The following is a 16,193-nucleotide window of genomic DNA, read 5'->3' on the forward strand; positions in this document are numbered from 1 at the left end:
CAGGATGCTCTGACTCACATGTGTTTTCTGATGCCACAGGGGGAATCACAGCTCTGGTGCTGATGGTGGCACATTACCTCCTGAGTCCAATAAAGTTCCTCCTCATCTGAGCTCTCTGTATTCTCAAATCTGTTGCTTGGGTGTCCTTTCATCTGTGCTTTATGGCTGTCTGGTTCAGTTCTGGTGTTTTGGGGAAGTGGCAGAGCATTGTAGGGCATTAACATGATGCAACGAATAATCCTGCCTTGTCCTGTGCCACATTCCAGTTTGACTTCATAAAAAGGGCTATTGTCTCCTTTTTGAGACACCAAAACATGAAGCTGATCCCTTAATATAAGCACAACTTCCTGGTCCCTCCCAACTCTGACATGTTGCTTACAAGAACCCTGTCACCAAGTGAGAATACTGCACTTTGCCTTTTTTGGTCATAGTTAAATACATTTGATGGTATCGTATGCAATGTCACATTTATATTCTTTTATTTGTTGTTGCCATTTTTGCATAGTCCTCATGTGATTTACATTGTTCTCTCTATTGGAAAAGGTGGGTGTCTACCAAAAAGAACGTAAAAGGGTGAGTATTCAGTTGAGTTATTAGTTTGTACAGAGGTTCAATTAGTTAAGCTAATTTAACCTAATTTCCACATTCTTTAAGATGAACTTTGGTTCTCTAACCTGGATCTATAGTGAACCCAAGATTCTCAGTAATTGTTATGATGATGGTTTGATCTTTTGTGTGTACATAGTTCCTTAGTTTCTTTAATCTTAATTTTGCTTAGTAGTTTAGTTAAGTCTCACTAACTTAGCAGAGATGATTTGTTGATTGAAATATAGTGTTAATTCAGATGAACAAAATCTATGATGTTGTTGAGACAATCTGGCACTGCCCCTAAAGGTCTGGTTCAATTGGTTCATATTGGCCATGCACCACATGGCTACGCTCACTTACGAGTGTTTTAGGAGTAGTTTATTTCAGGGTCAGCACAGGTTCCTCCAGCTCTTTTGAAGAGTGAGGCCAAACCGCGCTGACTCGAGAGGAGTTTTGTCTGAATATACCCGTCTTTTGACGCCCTCTTTGACGAGGGCGAGGAAAAATTAGGCAGTTTTCTCTGAGGAAGTTCAGAATAACTGAAAAGTGACAACATTAATATTAAATATCACTATAAACAATGTGGGTCAAACCAAAATCTAATTTTATTATTAGTCCATCAAACCATGGACCATGCCTGTGTAATGCCATCTTATGATGTGACAGACTCCAGCTTCCAGCATGCAACATGGTCGACCAGATCACCAGCTCCCAGCATGCAACACGGTCAAACTGACTCCCAGCCTGGCAACATTATCTCATTGCTATAGAAGGGCATAAAAGCGGTCATCATGCTCAACTCATCCTTCTTCACCTGTACCATGCCAACTGAGAAGACATACAGCTGCTTCTCTCGTTGGGATTTCACCCACATGGCACGGGTTCAAGTCCTTGCTGGTCCGAGTTGCCGAACCAACTTTTCCCTGTTTTCCTATGCAGGAAGTCGACTTAAAAAGTACTTTGAATTCATTTTTGATCCTACTGGAAGCTGCTATCTTCCAGTGATCATCAGACTCCGCTCTTGTTTGCGCCAAACAAAGCGTCTGAAAGGCCAGAGACTGTGTGGTTTCCCTCCATTCCTGGCCGTCTCCTCCCAGATCCGAGCTGCCTTCCTGCGCTGTTGGACTCATGGATCTACAGATGAACCAGGACATCCTCACTGAGGCATCGTCAAAGTAAAGAAAGGATTTTACTCTTATTTCTATTTTTCACCCATAAGGTGATATATTTTGTGCCTGGGCAGAACCTATTAGGAATTAGTTTAATGCTTAATTACTCCGAGACAGAGTTTGTTTTAACTGTGCTGGATATTTCTGATGTGTGTGCATGCATTTCATAAGTGATTTTGGCTGTGTTGTTTCTGGGTTGATGATAAACTGGCTCCGCCAAGAGCCGATTTTCTCTTTTTTTCCTATCTTCATCTTTGATCTCTTTGTCTACATGATCAGTTTTCGCACACTTTCTTTGAGGCCTTTGTTTAGGAGTGAAACCGCCTCTTGATCAAAGCCCGCCCTACACTAGGCTTGTGCGCTACATACGTCATTAGGACATTCTCCCCACGCACCACGCAAGATCATAGGTCATATGTCATCATAGTCACCATCTTGGAAAGGTGCAAATGTAGCTCTAGACGGTTAGCTTAACGTGTGGTGGAGTACAGAAGCATTTTCCCATCTAGCTTCAGGTCTGTTTTCTCTAAGCTATTTTGTCTTTCAATGCTGCTATGTCAAAGTAACCTGACCCTTGCCAGACGGATGTTGCTCCGCCTAGCTTCACTCACATCCATCAGGGACATCTCCCATAGAGAGTAATTTCTCCAACCATTTTTATATTCTAGCCAATCAGGACGAAGGGCTGGATTTGGCAAGTTTTGTTTTCCGGGGCGCGCCCGCGGCAGAGCGGTTAGCGCAAACCATATTAGGAGGCCTTTAGTCCTCAACGCAGTCGGCCCCGAATCAACTCCGACCCGCGGCGCTTTGCCGCCTGTCTTCCCAATTCTTCCTTTCAGCTCACTGTCAATGAAACGCGTGCCACTAGAGCCGCAAACACATTTAAAAAAAAAAACTGCGTCGCCTTCACAGCGTCACTCTCACAGCGTCATGGGTTAGCTTCGGTGTGAGTGGTTGAAATAGCACGTCGCTAAAGATGACAGACAAGTGGCTTATCCAATCATATGCAATGATTTTTGATAAGGCCCAGCCTTCAATAAAGGCAATTCCTATGGAGAGGTCCCAGATGGATGTGAGTGAAGCTAGGCGGAGCGACATTCGTCTGGCAAGGGTCAGGTTAATGTCAAAGTGCCGACTTCTTGAATGTGGAGTTAAACAACTGTGAATTGAATTAAGAATTGCTACCTCTCATTGAATCCATTTTGACTTGTTTTATTTTCATAAATTTTTTTTTGCATGTTCCTTGAGTAGCGAGTAGTGTTTCCTAGTGCAAATGTAATAATTGCTGTGACAGGGATTATTAATTTAATAAACAATAACGTGTGAAATAGGAATTGTTTGTGGTTATTTGTTTCAGGAATTGAATGGTTTCTGAGAGCAAAAGAAGTACCTCTTTTTGAGTTAACAACTGAATTAACAGAGACATTTTGATTGGTTTGTGATAAAGAAGTAAGGGTTAAACCTCCAATTGCAGTTATAATTTGAGTTATCAACGTTTGCTGGATAAGTCTAATCGGTCAACAACGGGTCAGATCACACTTTTCAAGCATAAATAAGTTCGCAACAGCTAATTAATAAATGCATTGTTAGTGTTAATCATTACAGGCTTATAGCCCTTGTATCACAACCATTTGAATTATATTTGTTATAGCTACTATTTGAGTTTGAATGATCTATTATTAAATTATAATAGTAAATTATAATTAATAATAATATCCATAATCAAACAGGTTTCTGGCATAAGGTAAAGGTAAAAGGTAAAAAAAAAAAGGAAAAAGAGACACTTCAGCTTTCTATACCCTGACGAGCTGTATCAGATCCATGGAATAATCAAGGCTTTCTCTCATTTCACACTGAAAGCTGTTAAGTTTTACTTTTGAAGTGCCCATCCAAAAGTAAAGTTACACGATATAGAATACTCAGAGCTAATTGGATTTACACAGGTCTACCAGTCACCTTTTACATCCAATCCTAGGGGTGTAGGCATCCTTTTCTGTAAATCCATACCTTTCCGTTTTCACTCTTCTATAACTGATCCAAATGGCAGGTTTATAATTTTGTCTGGCTACATTAATCTATTTCCCATTGTACTGGTTAATATTTATGGACCAAATACAGATGACTCAGCTTATTTTCGCAAGGTACTTGATTTGATCCCCTGATTGGGGGGACTTCAATTGTTATTTGGATCCATATCTGGATAGGTCCTCCCCGGTTCCCCCACCCAAAAATATTTTCTGTACAAACTATTAACAACTTGAAGAAGGTGGTGGACATTTGGGGATTACAGTACCCATTTGACTTTAATTACTCATTCTATTCTCTGCCTCTCCTGTGCATTGCCTGGGGGGTGAGATCAGTGAAGATGTGTGTGGCCCTTCTTTGTGCTCGTTCTGTATAAGTTTAATCCAAATACAGTAAACAACATCCCACAATCCCCTGCGCTATTCTCACCACCTGTGTTAAATCCTTCCTCTCCTGCACTGTGCAGCTCCCATACCACACAGTTATGCTGATCATAACACACTCTCTGATAGCTCTACAGAACAGCCGTGGTTGGGCTTTCTTCACTAGGTAGGAGGATTTCATGGACCAGGAGAAGTCAGAGGAGATGTGGATGGCCTAATTCTGTTCACACACTGCACCACCTCCCCCTGTATGCAGAGAGGAGAGTGTTCATTCCTCCTGGATCTCCTGTAGTCCACTATGACCTCCTTGGTCTAACTTGTGTTCAGGATGAGATTGTTCCTGGAGCACCACTGTGAGATTCCGGACCTCATCCCTGTAGTGGGACTCATCATTGTTAAAGATGAGACCCACTACAGTGATGTCATCTGCAGACTTCACTACTGTGTTTGTGGGGTGGATAGCAGAACAGTCCTGGGTGAAGAGGACAGAACTGAGGACATAGCCCTGTGGCGTACCTGTGTTGAGGATCCAGTGGAGCAGATGTGCATTTCCCTATCCTCATTACCTGTGCAGGTTGTCCAGACCAGCAGCGATGGTGTCCTTGATTTAGGAGGATCCTCTTGAAATCTGACACTCGTAATCACTTCATGATCACGAATGTCAGAGCAACAGGGTGATAATCATTGAGGTAAGTTATGGTTGGTTTGTTGGGGACAGGTACAATAACGGATGATTTCAGACAGTCAGGAACAATGGAGAGCTGCAGGAAGAGGTTGTGGATTTCCGGAAAAAACCCTGCTAGCTGGTCAGCACGTGATTTAAGCATCCGACCTGATACCATGCCTTTCATGTTTACCTTTTTCAGGGAAGAGGTCACTTGGTGCAGCTGCAGAATGAGAGGCTGGTGGTGCTCCTCTTGCTGGGGAAGATGTTCAGGCTCCCTGCTGTTTGGAGAGTCAAAGCGAAGAAGCTGTTTCAGGTGTCAGGGAGAGCCTGGTCACTGCTCAGTCGTTGTCTCTGGTCAGGAACTTAATGAATTTATAAAATTTGGGGAGCACAGCCTTTAAATTACCATGGTTAAAATCCCCATCAACAATCACAATCTGGGTTATTGTTCATTTGGCTGGTAACAAAGCAGTAAAGCTAATCCAGAGCTAGCTTAGCATTAGCTTTCGGCTGGATGTATACTGCAATGATTATCACAGATCTGAGCTTTCTAGCCAGTTTAAATGGTCTGCACTTAACTGCAAGTTTTTTACAGGTCAGGTGAGCAGAAGGTTCTGACGGTCTTTGCCGTTGTGCACCAGGTGTTGTGAATGTAAATCCTCAGTCCTCCTCCTCTGCGTTTCTCCACGGCTGCCGTTCGATCTGCCCTGAACAATGTGTGCTCCTCCAGCCTCATCACTTTGCCGGGGACGCTGCGGTCTAACCACAATTTTGTGAAAATCGCTACACTGCTGTCCATCTTACGTGCAGCGATTCTTTTTTCTTTCTTTTTGGGCTCTAGTGGCTCGCTTTTTATTACAGTAGGCTGACAGGAAGGGGAGTGGAAGAGGGGGAGAGACATGCGGCAAAGGACCGCGGGTCGGATTTGAACCCGGGTCGACCGTGTCGAGGACTAAGGGCTCCGTACATGGGTCGCACTACCTGCTGCGCCACAAGCGCGCCCGATGTGCAGCGATTCTTAACCTGATCTCGTCAAGTTTGTTTGCAAGGGATCTTACGCTGGCCAAAATGGGTCTTGGAAGTGTTGATCTGTATGGGTTAGCTTTTAGCCGAGTCAGCAGGCCTGCCCGATTGCGCGCCATCTCCTTCTTCGGTTACCCCAATTCCTGGGCCTCCAAAGCGGGTAGAGTGGAGCCTCTGTTGTCCGTTACAGATTGGGATGAATAAAGTGCGGTTTCGACGGTCGTTACGATCTGTGCACTCTGTGGTTGGATCGCAGTTCCACCAACTAATCTCTCTTGTAATGTATTAGAGCTTGGAGTGGTGAAAACACGTATAAGAACACAAAAATAAACAAAATCAGCCGTAGCACCTTGGCTGCTGCAGAGTACTGCGCCACCATCTTATCTTCAGACGCTCAACCAGGACTTGCTTCTTCCCAGATGATTCAACAAGCCCACTGTAACCTGAACCTCCAAGCAAGCTCTGTCGAGCTGGTTCCCAATGGGCCCATCAGACTGGTTATTGGTGCCCTCTGGTGGTTTAGGACAGGCAATAGTTAAGGACTCAGTGAGAGTTTCTGTGGTTGTGCCCTTGGGAAATCCCACAGCCAATGATGCGGGTGACTGCGTCTCTTCCATGGTGGTGTTTCTGCACATATGGCGCAGTCTTTGACGTTGGGAAGATAAGGAGATAAACAGCGGTGCAGAGCATATGCAGGGGTGGACTGGGACAAAAAATCGGCCCTGGCATTTTGGATTAGATTGGCCCACCACATTGTCATGGTTCCTAAACAGGCGCGCTTGGCCTCCCCTGGGATTGCGCAATCCCATGTTAACTGCGCTGGCTTCCATTCTGTGAATGCATCCTCCTGTCTCTAGATCATAAATTCAATTGTTCAAACAGTTATGAGCTGATTTTCCACAATTTAATATATGTGGATTACGAATTGTGTTTTGGTCATCAAACTGTGTGCAGGTAACATGTTTTTGTGCTGCTGCGCGAACATAAAAGTGTTGGTTGTAGGTGAGGCCGGCAGTTCCTTGGCCTCTAGGCAGGGGGCGCTCAAGGAGCACCGCTCCTGATCCAAAACTGTAGAGTGAAAGCAAGTTATGGATGTATTATTAGCGAGTTTTGCTAAACAAGTAAAGCACTTAAAAAGACTCTAAACATACAGCCGGAACAGGACTGATCAAGGAAGGCTTTCCTCCCTGGCAGTGAGCTCCATTGAGACTGAGAGACTTTTAAAACTGAAGAAGATAAAGAGAACTTTTACTGGAAAATGAAGATATTTTTGTGCAGAAAGAGCTGCGCATGGACTTAATTTATAAGTAGAGGTAAGACAGCGATAATTATTCATGTTTTGTTTCTGTAATGAAATGTGCTTATTGTGGGTTATAGTTTTAGAATGTGTTACAAATGCAGAAACCCATCATAACTCATAAACTGTTACAGTCAGATGACAAATAATTTATTTTTATTTTTTCATCAAATCAATATTTTTCCATGTCTCTTGGTGAATTAATTTGGCTCAATCAGTCACCTTCAGCACTTTGCAATGAGTATTCTGTAGAGTGTATATATTAGTAAATCTAACTGATGATGTCAGTGCCTCACCAGCTATGAACTCCACACGTACCACACGTACGTCACTGACTACAACCACCACCACCACCATATTTTACATCAGACACCGGAGCAGATCAAGGGCTTGCTGTTGGGAACATGTCAGTCAGTTTGACACATTTCGCAGCGTCCGTTTGAAGAACTTGTTTCTTTTTTTCGTGCAGTTTCTCTGCGCCTCCCTTGCGTTTCTTATCCATTACTACTGTGAACACCGCTGCACAAAGTTCCACATGGAGCGTGAAGGTGTTTTTCTACTTTATGATTGGCCTAGCCCTTTAGACTGTCATGGATGATAACCAATGGGCTGCAGTAGCCTATGGTAAGGGCCGGATGATCGGAACAGACTCTTGCGCTGCTGATTTTATTTTTCTTCATGCATTATGCAAATATAACGAGGCCGATATATAAAATAATAATAATAATAATAAAATAATAATAATAATACATATTATTAATATACATGTCTGGTCTGCCGGCCCAAACAGCACGTCGGCCCACCGGGAAAATGCCCGGTACGCCCGATTACCAGTCCATGCCTGGGCATATGGATAATGGATGGGATGTTTGGCTGTATCCTGAGTTGTCCCCATACAGCCTGGCACCCAACTGGAGTCCTTGAATGTTCTCTCCATTTCCTCGAGAAGGCAGCATCTCCACATTGTCGCCATATAATTGTTTGCCCTCCTCCTGCTGCTGCTGAATCTAGTGACAAAGCTCGTCCTCCCGGAAGTTCCTTTCTGCTTGGTTTATCGGATCCTCAAAGGCAGAAACAGGACCTGCATAGTCTTTCCAGATGTAAGCAGGCTCTGAGACATTCATTCCAAAGCAAGCAGGTTCATCCTCTCTGATGTGGACGGGCTCAGTAGAGAGCACCGTGACAAGATCACTCCCTGGTGGACAGAGAAAAGGACTGGCGGGCAGATGTTGGCACCTCCAGCGGCAAGGAGACGAATGAAGCTGACATCACTGCAAGGGATGTGGCATCTGGGACCGACACCAGCAAGACAAATTGCCAGGAACAAGTCAGGAACCCTCGAAAAAGCTCCCCAAAAGACCTCACTTGAGTCCCTCATTATAATAATGCCTGAACGTCAAGTTTGTAGGTGTGAACCCAGACTTCAGCCAACACATAGTACGTTTAAAAGGTTTATTGAGAAGGTGAATACTGGCAGGTAAGGAAGGCAGTGATGAACTTAAGCTGGTGATGAAGGCAAGAGTAGACTTGAACAGAATGATGCAGGCCAAAGGCTCACCAGAGCGGACAGAGCACACAGCAACTGGGAGCATTAAGGCGTCAGTGCACGAGCGGTTACGAGACATTCTGGCAGTGAGTGTGTGAGTCAGGCAGGTATATGAGTGCAGGGAACCAGGTTAGCAGAGTTGATTCTTATTAGTGGGAGCACGTGGAGCTGGTCTGAGTTTATTGACAGGTAGCTGGTGACTGAGCTGATGTCCAAAGCTACAAACAAAACCTTAAATCCTGACACACAACAAATGTTGTTCATTATACAGCTGGAAACACTGAGTTTGTGCAAACTCACCACATGAAATGGATTTGAGACAATATGGGGACATTTCTTGGCACATTGCCACATCACTTGAGAACTACAGGGACTCCATCCTGCCTGTTTATCTAGGTGTGTGCTCTGGTGTTCAATTGGATTCACTTATTCATGTAACTTTGCCTTGCTCTGGGTGACACTGATATAGGGTGAAAACTTGAATTTATCTAGTGAATTCATTTATTTGTTGTTCTTTGTTGCTGATTTTTTCCTCCTTGTATGTCTTGTTACTCTCTCTGTAAAACGTAAATCTTGAAAATTAAGTAAGCAACAAAGTAAGCAATAACAGAAAAATCAAATGGTTGTGATTAAGGGCTACTAGCTTTCAATGCAATTGGAATTATTAATCACCAATCATTAACCGCAAGAAAAAGAAAATGTCTAGTATGAGGGATTGCTGCAAAGCCATGGACAATGCAGACGACCCTCTCTGTGGCTCTACACTTCTCCAGGAGTGAATGCTGCTTGTCGGGACTTTGATGCAATGAACTGGTTCCCTTATATAGGATTTTTTTGACCAATCTGTATAATCTGACCCAATCTGTATAATATGATTGAATTTGACTTTGTAAAGTGCCTTGAGATGACATGTTTCATGAATTGGCGCTATATATATAAAATTGAATTTAATTGAATATTTGTGTTGTTAACTTTATCTAGTTAAAATTTATTAAACCAAAAATAAATAATAATTGGAGGTTGTTATGCTGATGACATACTATAGTTATTAAATAATTCTGATAAATCAAATAAATTACTTTGACTACAGGCATGTCTTGATGGCATCAAAACCTGGATGACGTTAAATTTTCTGCTTTTAAATTTTGACACGACAGAAGTTGTCGTCTTTGGACCAGAGTCCTTAAAAAATAAACTTCTTAATCAATCACCTAATCTGGACAACATTAAATTGGCCTATAGTAATAAAGTAAAAAAAAACTTAGTGTTATCTTTGACCAAATCCCATATTAAACAGGTTTCCAGGGTTTCCTTTTTCACCTCTGTAATATTGCCAAAATTATAAATATTCAGTCCAGGAGTGATGCTGAAAAACTAGTCCATGCATTTGTTACTTCAACCCTCGACTATTGTAATTCTTTACTATCAGCCAAATGTCAACAGTAGAAGAAGAAAATAGCGGAAGTGTTGCTCACTGTTAAATGAGTATCACTAGAAAGAAACGCGCTGCCTTGGCATTTCTACGAGTTGCTCCTCCGTAGTTTAACTCTATGTCACACGTACCGCCGCCATGCTTCTCTCCACTACTTTGTGTTTGAGAAGACAAAGAAGAATTTCCTTGTTTGCGCATGCGCGGTGAGCGATGTTGGGCGAAATCGGCTCATAGACGGTCGTAACTCCGCTTCAATAGCAGGACTCACTGACGATCACTTATGATCACTCAGAGGGCAGACTGAATTTCAAACATGTTTGATTTTCAGCCGACCGTCTGATTCCTGATCGGGAGGTGGTTGTGAGAGGCGAATCGCCCCTCATTGCCCCCTGTATACTACATGACGCAGGACGCACGATCAAGCTGAAACTCAGCCCGATCCAAAAAATTCTCACACGACTGAAGAATCGGCCCTAAAAGGGCAAAAACTCATACAGTGTATGCCCGACTTTAGATAGGAAACTTTTAGACCAATTTGTCTGTATAAATTGATTGAATTTGACTTTGTAAAGTTCCTTGAGATGACAAGTTGTGAATTGGTTCTATATAACTACAATTTAATTGAATAGAAAAAACTACTTTAGTAAAACTTCTATGTGTCATGATCTCAGCACTAACGTTGGTCTGATTACTCATTTCACACACCTGCTTAGCTCCGCCCAGTTCTCATTACCACTCACCTCATCCACCTGTATCTGTCACTATATAACCAGCCTTCAGACCAGTCATCAGCGCCAGATTATTTCGAGCCATTGTCTGAGACTTATTCCAGCATTCTAATGCCAGGTCCTTCTTACACTTTGTTAGGATATCAACAAGGTCAAGTGGAACGAGCTGTTTATCCCAGAACTGCATGGCACACTTAGATGGCACTGACCCAAAAGATTGGCACATATCTATCAGATACCACCCCGGAGGTGACACAGCTTCCCTGCTGATGTCACAGTATGGATGTGTACCGCACTTGTATGGGTGTGTCCCGAGATCCCTTTATAATGTTTGTGTGATGAGCACTCGAGGCCTCCTGCCGATCAGGGGCCCATCAGCGCTGGTGTGACTGTAACTATTTCTCTGTCTTTACCTAGATAAAATATAACTAAAAGCATACTTGTCTGTTTTATGCGTCCTACATTCAAGGTAGTAAAGTAAGTGGGGGTCGCCTGACTGGGTAAAACGAACTGGGTCCACCGAGGGTGCTTCACCGTAGACACGGCACGGTGAAACAATAACAACTTCCTGTGTCTGACTTCCTTTCTGGCTCATCTGCTTTTTAAAAATTGACACATTCGGTCACTAACCGTATTTCTAATGGAAAATGGAGGAGGGTTCTCCATGTTGCTGCAGCACCACTGAGTCGATGGAAAATACCCCATTGAATACGGAGTCCGCATGGATGATGAAGTCCGTGTGAATGAGGGGAAAATCCTCCACTTTTTGAGGTATCTTACATTTCCCATGATGATTAATGGAAACGCGGGTCTATATGTTTTCCTCCAGGTATGTTGGCTTTTCTCTGCCCATCTCCCTTGACTCTTTCTCCTTGTTCCCCAGGGGATTTTTTGCTGAGCTGCTGTGGCTGGGCTTTCAGCGAGGGTTAACAGCTGTTCCGTTGTGTATACAATGGCTACACGTTGCCCTTCTTTGTCTCCAAAATCAATTCCATACATAGAAAATGAGCAGCAAAATTGACAACAAAATGGTTCAGTACCATGTCGTTAATTGAAAAGGCAAAATGAAAGGGACATACACACACACTACTAAATGTAAGTCGAAAAGAGATAAAGAGTATAAAAAATATATTAATATTCGGAGCCATTGTCACAGGCAGCAAATTCTCATGGCGCTCCTCTTAGGACTCCTCCAAACTTTCAAGAGATTAGTGGTAGGCGGCTCATTTTTCATCTCCCAACAAAGTCTGAAGCTAAGAAATCAACTCTGTTGGAAATGGATCGAAATTAAATAACAAGCATTTGTTTAAACCTTCACGGAAAAAGGAAAATTAGAAATTGCAAAATGTTTATGTTTAATTATGAAAAATCTTTTTATTGATTAGTCACGTTATTTATTATCTCTTTTCTTGGTCTTCTCTTCCATAATTATTTGAACCTGTGACTCCGGCACCAAGGTATTGACCAAAGTGAGATGTGTTTTATGAGTTAAGCGCTGCAAAGACTTATTGTAATTCTATTGTTTATTATTTTTCTCCTCTGAAATGAAGCAGCTGTTTGGAGTCTTAAACATATTCAAAAACTCACAAAACTACTCAAAATTGTCCCCTGCGTGACATTTCAGTATTTTAATGGAATTGAAAATGGCTGCAGCCAAACAGCTCCACAGTGCCCCCTAACATTGGAAAGAGAAACTGGTAAGTCCTAAGGACTTGAAATTTGGTATATAGGTGGATCGCCCCGATTGATGAAAAAAAGTCGCTTGGAGGTTGCCCCAAAGCCAAGAGGAAGTCTGCCATTTTGGGTCCATGTGTCACTTTAGCAATTTTTCATTTTCATACACGTCAAACTTTAACAAACTCCACCTAGAAATTTTGAGCTATCAGCTTCAAATTTGGTCAGTATGCAGTCCAGGCACAGAGGGGTTAAAAGTTATCTAAATCTTGAGTATTTGTGCATGTTAAAGTGGTGGGGCTAGGCCTCAAATTTGTCCTTCTCAACAAAACTCCAAACGCTGTAACCTTTATATAGAATGGCCAAATTGAACAAACTTTGGCATTATTGATCCCTCTCAGATATCCAAATGCTGACATCTTCAAAGCCATGCCCCCTGGTAACAGGAAGTCAGTTTTTTTGGTTGGAAAGGTCCCTCTCGGTCCCTATTGACTTAATTAACTTCAAACTGTGTCAGAAGGCAGGTAACATGTTGGTTTTACTTAATTTGGAGCATAGATAATTTTTATTGGATGGCTTGGCAGTGGCGGCGTAGCGAAATGCAGCATCATTCCATGGCCATACGCTTGGCTCTAATTTCCGCATAGATTATTGTAACTGCATCGATCACATCAAAATCAATGTGATCGATCCTAATCCAACCCCATACAGGGATCCACCCAACATTTGGTGGGCATGACCTATTTCCACCACATAGTCTCTTGGAGCTATGGTCCAAACCCTACAGTAAGTTGGCCATTTTGAATTGAAGCCACCATTTTCTCTCTTCTCATCACATTGTATCTGAGCGAACTCCTCCTAAAGCTTTGAGTTACAGACTTAAAAATTTCTCGGTACAGATCCCGTTGAGGATCAAAAGTTATCAAAAGCTTTTTGCTGCATGAAAGCATTGCCAAGGCTCGAAATCTGACTTCTCAGCATGAAAGACGAAACTGTAATAACTTCAACACTAGGTTGCAGCAGGACCAATCTTTCTGTCATCTCTTATAAGTTCTCACTACAGTTAAATGCTTATTTGATTACATCACTTTATCCCCACCCACTTAATACATGAAGTTGCCATTTTTATTGCTGGATTTACTTTTTTTAGATGTTTACTCACAACTTTCAAGCAAAGTGTCTACCAACAAAACATGTTAATGCTGAACCCTGTTCTGAACAGCAACAGTTGGCTAGGCAGTGTGGATGTGGCTGCACCCCATTCGCATATGTTTGGCTCTAAATCACACATGCTTCAAACTGGATATGAATAACATTTGTCACCATTTACTCTCTCTCCCTCTCTCTCTTTTATATATATATATATATATATATATATATATATATATATATTTATTTATAAATAAATAAATGTTTGTATATCTGTATATCTGGAGCGTGTAACAAAAAAATAATTTCCTTTTGGGATTATTAAAGTATTTCTGATTCTGAACCTACCAACAGCTCCATTGGATTATATTAGTATTTGGATCAATGGCGCCAACTAGGACATTTACAAGGCACTATCTCCCTGATACATCGTTAGATCTTCCCCAAATTGTGTGTACTTGACCGTGGATGACTATTTAAGAGGTTGATTTGGTCAACTGATGACATCACTTTAGCCACGCCCACTGAGCACTAAGTAAATTATTTCATTAGGCGCCCGCCTATGCATTGAAAATGCATGGCGGAGGCCTTATACTATGCACCTAATAAGGGTTTCTTTATTATTATTATTTTTATTGCTGATTACTCCTCATTGACAGTGTTTATGTTTCAAATATCAACCAACTTCAGATAATAATTTTAGGCAACATTTTCAAAAACACAACAGGAAGTCTTTATTAATCCTTCGCCACCAAACAGGAAGTGATCATCAGATTTCAGCCAAATTTTCAACACTTCTCACCAAAGCACAACTAAGCCTGGTAGAGAAGCAATGTTGAGGCTTGCTCATGGTACCCGTTAGTGGCGACCTGCGGAACAGTGGGTGAGTACTAAGGTAATGATGCTGTTCTCCTACGGTTGCAACACAGGCTGGAACGGCGTTCAGCTGCGAGGGCCAGACATTGCTTCTTGCGGCTTTAATTTCTCATTAGCATTCTGTGTAAAGATTAAATAAGTAATTTTTTGTAGATGCAGTAAACATTTCTAACCTGTGTGTGTTCGCATGTGCCTCTTGAGGTCAAAAGTGTCATTGAATCCTTTGCCACAGAATCGACAGGGATGTCTCTTTACAAGACTGTGGCACTTGAGGTGGCGTGTCAGCATGCGCTGCAGGGGAAAGATTTTGTGGCACAGTGAGCACCCAAAATCACCAGAAACAGGTGTCCCACGCGGGCGAGCCTGGAAGAAAGACATTGATTTTAAAAGTTGATTACACAATTTAGACAACATAATAAGGCATCCTATTCACTCTTTGATAATCCTGTTAACATCTTATTATGAAGAGTTGGATCTTAATTTAATTGAGCTGTACTGTACAATGAAAATAAAGTTTAATTAAAGGAACTGTGTTTATTAAAATTATTTATACCCCAATAACTATTTGATATAATGTTGGAATACAACTATGTTAAATAAATATTTTTAAACGCAACACTATGTCTGGTTCAAATATCGGGTTCTTTGATTTTTCTGATGTATTACAACTTGGACCTGTGTTAAGAGTAGTTTTGTGCAGCACAGCAGGCCAAAAAGTTTAATTTCCTTCTCACCTGACCAGACCACCACAATCATTTTTTTTATTTACTGTGAGAAACTTCAAAGGGAATCTGATATTTTGTGTTTTTAGGCGCCTGCAGTGCAGTGCCTATTGCTCTGGACCTAATAAGGGTTTCTTTATTAGGCGCCCAGTACTATCCACCTAATAAGAGTTTCTTTATTCTTATTAGGCGCCTGCCTATGCATTGAAAATGCATGGCAGAGCCTAGTACTATGCACCCAATAAGGGTTTCTTTATTATTAGGCACCCGTCTATGTATTGAAAATGCATGGTGGAGCCTAGTACTATCCACCTAATAAGGGTTTCTTTACTATTATTATTAGGCGCCAGCCTATGCATTGCAAATGCATAGGGTTCTTTATTATTAGGTGCCCGCCATAGCATTTGCAAAGCAAATGTACTTATGCTATCCACCTAATAAGGATTTCTTTATAATTAGGCAACTGCCATGCAAATGCATGGGCAGTGCCTATTACTATGCACCTGATAAGGGTTTTCACCGTTAATACAGCCCGAACCGTAGGGTCTACCCCCACAAACTATATATCAAAACGTGCGTCTCGATGCCATGAAGTGTGCTATTTGTACTTCACGCCATTTCGAGTTACCATGGTGACGTAAATAGTGAAAAACCATGCCAAAAACTTCCATACAATATTTCCAGCTAAAACCCATAGCTTGTCTTCTTCCCCTATCTGTTACGAAATAAACGCAGAAATAATTACGTCTCTAGCATTTATGGTTCCGGAGAAACAAAGTGCTGCTCGCCGCCATCTCTCACCCAATGCCCTTCAATGACTATTGTATGCAGTTAACCTCCGCCAAATGCAAGTCTATATATGATGGGGTTTGGTCCACTGGTTAAGTTGTGGGACTGACACTCAAAAGGTCGCA

At 42.0% G+C, this 16,193-nt stretch overlaps 1 protein-coding gene across 1 annotated transcript in view; it reads right to left on the bottom strand.

Annotated features, from left to right (window-relative positions):
• Positions 1–16,193, bottom strand: part of LOC105922097 (putative transcription factor ovo-like protein 3) — a 59,418-nt gene that overhangs the window by 27,037 nt on the left and 16,188 nt on the right. The window contains exon 3 of the mRNA XM_036128699.1: positions 14,731–14,920. Coding sequence (XP_035984592.1) covers positions 14,731–14,920 — 190 coding nt within the window. The remainder of the gene's footprint in view (positions 1–14,730; positions 14,921–16,193) is intronic.

This window comes from Fundulus heteroclitus, unplaced genomic scaffold, assembly GCF_011125445.2.
Source record: "Fundulus heteroclitus isolate FHET01 unplaced genomic scaffold, MU-UCD_Fhet_4.1 scaffold_109, whole genome shotgun sequence".
In the NCBI taxonomy this organism is placed as follows: domain Eukaryota; kingdom Metazoa; phylum Chordata; class Actinopteri; order Cyprinodontiformes; family Fundulidae; genus Fundulus; species Fundulus heteroclitus.